We start from the raw sequence: 9,985 nt of genomic DNA, 5'->3' as shown, positions 1-9,985 counted from the left end.
TATTTGCCTTACTGGTGTTCTTGAAGAATTTTTCGTGAGATGTGCATTAAAATCTAATGTCCGTACATAAAAATGCGCCCATTTTCATTGTATTTTATCCACATTTTCTCCCTACTCGTATGTTTGCATCAGTTTCATTTTTTGTAGTCCTATAAATAAGTTTGCTTATTACTCTCTCCCTCATGTTTGTAGAGAAATCATGATCGTCATGTTATTCATTCTTATGATTGTGGAGAAATCGTCATCATGTTGTTCATCATCCTTATGTTTGCAGAGAAATCAGTATCATAATGTTAAAATCCTCATGTTTGTAGAGAAATAATCGCGTGTTTTTATGTCCCCCACTATAGTAGTGGGGGACATATTGTTTTTGCCCTGTCTGTTGGTTGGTCTGTTGGTTGGTTGGTTTGCGCCAACTTTAACATTTGCAATAACTTTTGCAATATTGAAGATAGGAACTTGATATTTGGCATGCATATGTATCTCATGGAGCTGCACATTTTGAGTGGTGAAAGGTCAAGGTCATCCTTCAAGGTCAAAGGTCAAATATATGGGTCAAAATCGCTCATTTAATGTACACTTTTGCAGTATTTCAATACTCAAGATAGCAACTTGATATTTGGCATGCATGTGTATCTCATGGAGCTGCACAATTTGAGTGGTGAAAGGTCAAGGTCATCCTTCAAGGTCAGATGTCAAACATAAGTGGCCAAAATCGCTCATTTTATCAGTACTTTTGCAATATTGAAGATAGCAACTTGATATTTGGCATGCATGTGTATCTCATGGAGCTGCACATTTTGAGTGGTGAAAGGTCAAGGTCATTCTTCAAGGTCAGAGGTCAAATATATGTGGCCCAAATCGCTAATTTTATGAATACTTTTGCAATATTGAAGATAGCAACTTGATATTCGGCATGCATGTGTATCTCATGGAGCAGCACATTTTGAGTGGTGAAAGGTCAAGGTCATCCTTCAAGGTCAAATATATGGGTCAAAATTGCTCATGTAATGTCACTTCTACAATATTGAAGCTAGCAATTTTATATTTGAAATGCATGTGTATCTCATGGAGCTGCACATTTTGAGTGGTAAAGGGTCAAGGTCATCCTACAAGGTCAAACGTCATAAAGGGGGACATTGTGTTTCACAAACACATCTTGTTTTATATCAATCTTATGTTTGTAATTTAATCATTTTTGTTTATTATTGTTACGCATGCTTGAAGGCAAATGGTCATGTAATGGTTTTTTGCTAATTTTTTTAATTAACGCCATCATGTTTTTTATCATACATGCATCCGTTTTGTGTGGCCCTCATCAGAGGGGGTAATCACATGACAAACAAGATGGCGACGTTCATGCCGAGGTAGATATTTTTCATCATTTTATACCCTGTATTACTTGTATTATTATTTTTTATTCCGCTCACCTTCCAGCCATATTAGGAAGCAAGTTACTGGCCTTTATGTCATAGTAATATTCGCTCTATATCTCGACTTTACTCGGTGCGAAATTTCTTAGCGGGATGACCTAATTAAGGCTCCACTAAGAAAATTTGCGGGGAGTAAAGTCGAGATATTAAGCGAATTTAAATACGAAAAAACGCTAATTACCGTTTTACTGATATGGCTGGAAAGTGAGCGTCGTTTGAAAAATACACATTAGTAATAAAGGGTATAAAACTGCGAAAAGTAACCGTCTCGGTATGAACGTCGCCATCTTGACTATCACGTGATTACCCCCTCTGCTCATGTTTGAAGTAAAAAAATAATGTTTATTTACTGTTTTTAAAATATGTGATTATTTATTATCACCATCATCTTCTTTTGTTATTTGCCTTAATGTTTGATGCAACAGCTTCATTTTCTTTATCACGCTTATGTTTGTGTAGAAGTCGCAACCAAAGTGTGTTCGGTTTAACTTTATATAAGTACTACTTCAACGCACTCTGCTGGCCCTTTTGTTTTGAAAACTGATGTTGGGTTCACACCAAAGTATGGGACTACAATGTCCTCTGTTAACACAAATGCGAACAATTGTATTGCAAGCAGTAGTATGATTTCAATCAAGCATTGATATTAATATGCAAGTAAATAATGACAAAATATTTATCAGGATGGAGCTTTGACCAGTTTTATTCTGCTGAAAATCATATAAGACATATAGGTCCCAACATTTGATGTCCTTCTACCATTTATTCACAGTAAGAAATTCTGATTTTATCAAACTGTAGATGAAAAATGTTCTTGTTTCTACTTAGTTTTATGCTGTTCAAATGTGATGTTTAACTTAATCACGTAAGTTATTATTAAAAGACAAAGTTCCTCCGCCGGCTATTGCCATGTCCCAGAGAGGAGCTGCTTGTCTACCTGCCAGCCCAGCTGCCTCGGCCACCATAGCCACCTGAAAACAGACAGCACAACCTGTGGCATCAAATGTATCAAATTTGTGACAAGTAGACTAAATGAAATGCATTGAATATTAATTAGGGATCGGAACAAATATGGAAAATGATATTCGAATATTTGTTTTTCATTATTATAATATATTTGAATATTCAATTATTTTAACATAAGATTTTAATGTCTGTACTTGCAAACTTCCAGAGTAAAGTACTGTTCCTATTTGGCATAACTACCACTATAACCTTAAATGCAGATATTATAAAGGGGATAGAGTAATCATTTTTTTAAATGATACTTGCTTATTGTATTCTTTTCTTTCACTTAATTCTTAAAATTTTCAAAAAATATAAGATAATTCCAGTATACATAACCGAAATACTCCAGTATTTCGCCAAACCACTTAAAATAATTCCGAACATGAGGGGGTGATATTGTAAATTGAAAGTTAATTGGGTCATATATAATTAACTTAATTCTGATTCGCTAACCATGGATTTAATACATGGATATAGTAATTAAAATGACTGGTTATTTTAAGTTAACATAAGTCATGTTGTCTCTTAATTGCTAGATGCTAAACTGTGAATAACACGTCAATTAACTTAAGAGTCACAAGATGATACAAGGTGACCTTTGCAAACTTCCAGATAAAACCAACAGACACTACCCCTCGGCTGATTCCTACCCGTGTGCCAATAATTGTCTAATTAGTTATTGGCAGCTGTTATCCAAACAATTACTGATACACAAAAGTAGTCTGCACTGGACACAAAATGCAACTTTGCACTTGCGCTTTAAAAAAAAAATCAAATATGAATTTTGGATGTGAATATTCTGTTGATTGTTTAAAATATGTCCCCATCCCTAATGTTAATACATAAAGCATCAGCCATGAAACCAGATCTTCAATGATAAATATACCATCTCTTATTTTATCAAAATTATTTTGCAATCACAAGATTGCAAGGTACCTGAACACAGAAAATCAGTGCAATAACTCCATCTAAACTCAAGGCAGTGAGCAGAAACTATTTTTTACTTATAGAAACAGTTATCTGATTGTCTAATATGCAATTCCAAGCTAGCTCTTTATTTAAGTTACCTACATTCAAAATTTGCATGCAACACCTCAATCCAAACTGCCATTAATGAGCAAATTTTTATTCCCTATGTTAGTAACAGTGAACATAACATGATGAGCACCAAATTCAATCTCAATTAGGTCTCCATTCAAGCTTACTATATATTGAGTTTGATCAAGATTGGTAAACACAAGTTATTGACCAGAAACCACATAGTAGAGAGCAGACAATTTATTTGAAAAACTAAGGATGGTAATTCAGAAGTGCTCAGGCGATCTGACTTATCAGTCTTGGGTGTGATAATAGTTTAAAGCTATTTATTTTAGCTCAATTGCGTCGAAAGCCTCAGGCTTATAGAAACACTCTCGAGTCTGTTTCCTGGGCCTATAACCTGTATGTCTTTGGGGAAGATCTAGAGAACGCTCCCCAAGTGGGCATCGAACCTGTGACCTCTCGATCGCTAGGCGGACTTAAAGATAAGTGAGGGCGAGATATTATGCTCATGAACACTGTCAACAAGTTTGAAAATGGCTCAATAAAAACTGTTTTGGTAAGTTTATTTGGCCACTTTTTAACTATTCGAGGGCCATTATTCTAAAGTGCTTCATGCTACCTTGGATGGTTATCCAACAAGGCCAAGATATTATGTCCACAAACATTATCAGCAAGTTTTATGATAATCAGATTAAAACTTTTCCTCAGTGGCACAGGTGTTCCCATGATATGCTTCAAGTGTATTATAATAATAAAACTTACATGGTATTATTTACCTGTATCACGATAGTATATGTACCTGTTTTGTATCCACTACCAGACACAAGTTGTTTTTTCTTGGCTGACAAGCATATGGTGAGAATAAACATTTGTTTTAATGACTAGTGGAGATAGTTAAGAGAACAGACAAGGTAAATTGTATGCTGTCAGTAGAGCAGAATACTACTTTTTTGTGAAAATGATGACTGGAAGATTCATGATAACATACTGAACTTTTTATTGCGCATTTGGAAAAAGCCGATCTGATGAAAAATAAGGCACTGCGACTGAACAGCTTTTAAAAATCATTTTCTCTGTTTTGAACCTTAAAAACTCATCATTCAGACCACAAAGCTTCAAACTGATCTGCTAAAATCTCAAATTCTCCGTCTGCAAGAAACATGGTTATGTAAAAAACAAACACGTTTTCTATTGCATGGAAAGCCTAAGGCTTACTAAAACACTATTGATTCTGATTGCTGGATAGAACCAGTGCTTGTTTTCTTTGGGGGAGATGTAAAGATTGCTGCCATAGTGGGGATCGAATTCCTGACCCACCAGTCGCTAGGCCGACACCATATCCACTACATCACTGTGACCTAAAATAATTAAGTGTACAATCCCAAGCAAGTGTATAGGTATTCTACATACATACAACTTTCAGCACAATCTCTCTATCTTATACAAAGTTGATAGAGGGCCCTAAATGCCATCCCATGCTAGGTTTTATATAAGCTACCTACATACAATATTTCAGACCAACGAAAGTTCATGATCTGAAACAGTTTTCCTGTATTAAGTATCATTGATTGGCACTAAATAGAATCCTCAGCTAGGACTCCATGCAAACTTGATATATCAATAGTCTTATAATTGTTGGCCCATGCAAACTTAAGTTATTGATATGAAACCCCCTGTTAAATGCACCAGGCCTGGCTCTCAAAATGTAATAACTGTGATTTTCAACTTAGTTGAAAACCTGAATAAGAACTCCGACTATGAACACATACAAAAGTGAAATAAAATTCACATTAGATTAAACAGTGTGAACAGCTTTAAATATTTCCATGACACCCAGAGCATGGATGGAAACTAACTTTATATGACAATGTTTGCCCAGCAAAAAATCTACGCGCCCAGAGCTATTTTAAAGTTCTGTAGATATTTTATCAAATATGTTTGTTGCAATTGTTACTTATTGCTGGTCCACATTATGTATATTTGACATTTTGCGGTGACCATTTTACGCCAGAGGGAAAGAAGTATGGATGAATATCGCATCATGTGTTGATTGTCAAGAACAGCTTTTTCAAAAAGCTATTCACCCAGACATTTAAAACTGAATCGCCTAGCGTAAAAAACCAGTCCAACTGTTAATTTCCATCCCTGCAGAGACTTAAAAGAAAAGAAAGCGAAAGCAGTCACAGTTTACCTCTTTTTTCACCAAAAGGGCGTTTGTTGTTTGAGCCACCATAATCACCATAATCTGTTTTTCTTTTAGCTCCAAGTTGGTAACCTCCTTGGTTAAATCCCCCTCTGTTGAATCCACCCTGGTTGTAACCACCTCCTTGATTGTAACCACTGTTGTATCCTTGATCAAATCTAAACATAACAAAATGATATAAAAGGCCAAGGCTGGTCACAAAAGATCAAACAAGAAACCATTGGAGACGGGTGATGCTCCCCAAAGGTTTTTTTTGTCACAATATTGCACTATATATTCAGATAAAAGGAAACGTCTTGTGGGCACAGTAGTTGGGGGGACAAGAATTTTTTAATAGAAAATTTCAAAGGGCCATAACTCTGTGAAAAATCATCCGACCAGAACCCGCTGATAATATGAACATCTCCTCTTGGTAGTGAAGCTTCCCATAAAGTTTCATTGAATTCCGAACATTAGTTGCTGAGAAATAGCCCGGACAAAAATTGTGCACGGACGGACGGACAGACGAAGCGGCGACTATATGCTCCCCCCAAAATAAATTTTGGGGGAGCATAAAAAGTAATATAGCTCTAATGTGCTACAAATACAGATTGAAAACAATAGACCCTATTCACATTATCGATATAAAGTTCTGTAGGAATTGCCTCCCTTGATATTCAGAATTGAGAACGAGGATGACAATGTGGAAGCTAGGATTGCCTATAGAGACACTATAATGTTTAGAAGATACAATGTTCAATATAAACAACAAAATTTGTATCAATTGAACAATAGGGATATTTGACTTAAGGCACTCACCTGGTACCCGAAAAAAAACTGAGAAAAGTTCAGAAGAATAAAAGTGCTTTATGAATTATAGATATTTAATTTCTAGGCAATCTTTTGATAATCAAAAATATAACCCAAACAAACGTTCTGTGTACACATTCAAAGTTTCAAACCTAGAATTAACTTAACAAAAATACATTTGAACACTACAGTAAGCCAGCAACAAGTCATCTCAGTTAAAAAAGAGGCTGTCTATACAAAGTTTAATAGGTCACATGTTAATTATTTATAGATCAACTCCTGGGCAGGGCAAGTTTTCACTCCAATGGAATGATTTTAACATATTGGTATATTATTTTATGATAATCGCGAATGTGAAACTTGTTTATGGCACAGTCTTTAATAATATTTGATAAATAAAGAAATTGAGCTGCAAAGGTACAAACTGGTCTGTTCATACACCAGAATTAATTTTCAAACATTTTTACCCTTTCCCACTCAGAAGCAAAGTGAACAAGAGCACCGCCTTGCGGGTGCAGACCGCTCATCTATTTTCTTTTTAAAGGTGAAGGGACTCTCAATTTCAATCACAAAGGAGGGAGGGGTGGAGTGAAGAGGGGTGTATAGTGTGGGGTGTGGACATTTATTAAATTATCTTCCAAAAATGTGGGGAAAAAAATGCAAAAAAAAACATTTTTTTTTGGGGGGGGGGGGGTGGGTGGGGGGAGGGGATTCTTGGGTGCGATGGTTGGACGGTATTTCAAAAAATAAATAAATATTTGTGTTTTTTTTAACCGTTTCAAAAAAATTGGGGGGGGGGGGGGGGGGGGGGGGTATAGTGCGAGGGTGTGGTGGTCATTTGTGAGATGATCTTTAAAAAAAAAAAAAAAAATAGGGGGGGGGGGGGGATTCGGGGGGAGGGGGGGGGGGGGGGGGGGGGGGAGGGCAGGGGGGATGGTTTCGGTGGAGTCTATTGTGGTATGTCAGGTAAGAGTAGTTTTGTCAAAGTATCAATCAAATCTAATAAAGAAGTTATGGCAATTTAAGCAAAATTTAATAATTTGACCTTGAGAGTCAAGGTCATTCAAAGGTCAAGGTAAAATTCAACTTGCCAGGTACAGTAACCTCATGATAGCATGAAAGTATTTGAAGTTTGAAAGCAATAGCCTTGATACTTTAGAAGTATAGTGGATCGAAACACAAAATTTAACCATATATTCAAAGTTACTAAGTCAAAAAAGGGCCATAATTCCGTAAAAATGACAACCAGAGTTATGCCACTTGTCCTTTTACTGTCCCCTTATGATAGTTTGTGAGTGTTCCAAGTATGAAAGCAATATCTATGATACTTTAGGGGTAAAGTGGACCAAAACACAAAACTTAACCAAATTTTCAATTTTCTAAGCATAAAAAGGGCACATAATTCTGTCAGAATGCCAGTCAGAGTTACATAACTTTGCCTGCACAGTCCCCTTATGATAGTTAGTAAGTTTTGCAAGTATGAAAGCAATAGCTTTGATACTTAAGGAATAAAATGGACCTAAACACAAAACTTAACCAAAATTTTCAATTTTCTAAGTATAAAAAGGGCACATAATTCTGTCAAAATGCATGCCAGAGTTATCTAACTTTGCCTGCCCAGTCCCCTCATGATAGTAAGTAAGTGTACCAAGTTTGAGAAAAGAGGACCTAAATGCAAAACTTAACCAGACGCCGACGCCAAGGTGATGACAATAGCTCATATTTTTTTTTCAAAAAATAGATGAGCTAAAAATGGCTATGTGCAAACAGCATAAAACCAGAGCAGCATGCAAATATCTCGCAGTCTGTTCAGGTTTTATGCTGTTTGCTACTCATCAGTATCTGAGGGTTGGAAACGATGCCTTTCAAACTGGAGTATATTAAGAAAGGACTTAAATTTTATTTGATTTTCTAAAGGACTTCAAATGCAACAAGTGCATTTCTGAGTGGTAAAGGTTAATAGCTATATAAATTAAAATATAACATTTCTGATACACACAAAATCAGACTGTAATAGCAATATGATTTAATACTTGCCCAATTGCACCCATGTTTCTCGGGCTGAATCCTGAAATTAAAAGTTTGTGTTCAGTGTTTGATATGTTTTGTTCCAATAAGCATAAAACAGGGTTGTCTATTGTCCCAATTCGAAATCCCGAAAATAAGGCCGGGTCTGGATCCCTAGGTCCCAAACCGAAATAAAAGGCAGACTCAACCCCCTCCCTAATTGTACTTTTTTTATAGTCTTTATAGTTGCTATTTCTGGTGAGAACAACTATTATCAACCAGACCATCCTTATTACTTGTGTATTTGTCATTCTATTTTTTTATAAAGAACGTCAAAAATACATTCATATGGACAAAACATACTGTAACCGAAAACAACAGTCTGAACAAATGTATGTGTTTTGCACATAAAAAGAAAATGTGTATATCATTAGAATGCATAAAAAGAAAACAATTTTCCTAGCAAATACGCAATCAATATATAATTTGGTTAATATATTGCTTTTCAATTTGTTAATGCAGAGCTAATCATTCACCTAAAATATTGCAGACATTTGCAACGTTTTGGTTGAATTACACTTATTCCATGTCCCATAGAGTCCCATAATAAAACAACCAATTTTCAAAGCATTTTTCTTGTATAATTATTTCCTATATATCAAGTTTTGCAAGACCATGACCTTTTTAAGGATAAATCTGTCTTTCAATAAATGCAGTCAAAAATATAAGGTATTGCAAATTCTAAGAAAGTAAAATTCGCACCCTCAGAAAACAGAGTTTCTGAAGTTATTATTCCACAATAATCCCGCTCCCCAAATGTTCATTCTTTCTTTCTTTCAACGTAATCCCCAATGAAGTGCACCAAATTGTTGCAGACACACAGGATGCAGGAAATAATCACAATGAGCATGGGTGCGATGCCTTGATCGCTTTTAACGCCGAAGAGATAAAGAACTCTTTAGAAATAGGCACTACTTTCAAGCGCACATATCTGGAATGCCAAGAAATCATTTAACAATATTCGTTCTCAAATGATTGCGCACTCAAACGTTTTGCCCCCCCCCCCCCAACCCCACCCCATCCTGGACAGGGACTTGATAAAGGAACTTTTGCTACAAAACTGACCATACGAGTTAATCGTTTCATATTATAATCGTGACTTAGCCACTTAAATAAGTTTTTAGTTGGCATAGAATCATGCACTACTTTTAAATCATCGTTATAGTAAATGGGTTGTGAATATTATAGTAAAACTAGGGGTAATCTACATGTTCTGTCCAAGGCCAATGCAAAAGGGAAGCATCAAGCCAATTGATCAATTTGTTGATGAGTTATTGATGGAAAACAATTTTAACACTTACTGTGACAGTAAACTTTGACCTAGTGACCCCAATTTCAATAAGGGTCATCTACTGTCCAAAGCCAATTCATATGTGAAGTATCAACCAATCGGTCAATTTGTTGACCAGTTATTAATTGGAAACAATTTTCACACATTGTGACA

General features: G+C 35.8%; 1 protein-coding gene across 3 annotated transcripts in view; it reads right to left on the bottom strand.

Annotated features, from left to right (window-relative positions):
* Positions 1 to 2,118: 2,118 nt before the first annotated feature.
* The window catches only part of LOC127868395 (heterogeneous nuclear ribonucleoprotein A3 homolog 1-like), a 46,723-nt gene continuing 38,856 nt past the window's right edge, over positions 2,119 to 9,985 (bottom strand). For 2 of the 3 annotated variants that reach the window (XM_052410143.1, XM_052410144.1), the window contains exons 8-10: positions 8,512 to 8,542; positions 5,674 to 5,843; positions 2,119 to 2,404 (exon numbers count right to left, since the gene is read on the bottom strand). In XM_052410143.1, the coding sequence (XP_052266103.1) occupies positions 2,367 to 2,404; positions 5,674 to 5,843; positions 8,512 to 8,542 (239 nt within the window). In that variant the 3' untranslated portion in view covers positions 2,119 to 2,366. The remainder of the gene's footprint in view (positions 2,405 to 5,673; positions 5,844 to 8,511; positions 8,543 to 9,985) is intronic. The other variant, XM_052410145.1, reaches the window with a different exon arrangement.

Source organism: Dreissena polymorpha, chromosome 2, assembly GCF_020536995.1.
Source record: "Dreissena polymorpha isolate Duluth1 chromosome 2, UMN_Dpol_1.0, whole genome shotgun sequence".
NCBI classification, from domain to species: Eukaryota; Metazoa; Mollusca; class Bivalvia; order Myida; family Dreissenidae; genus Dreissena; species Dreissena polymorpha.
The sequence above is the reverse complement of the archived record's forward strand: the minus strand, read 5'-3'. Positions and strand labels throughout refer to the sequence as shown.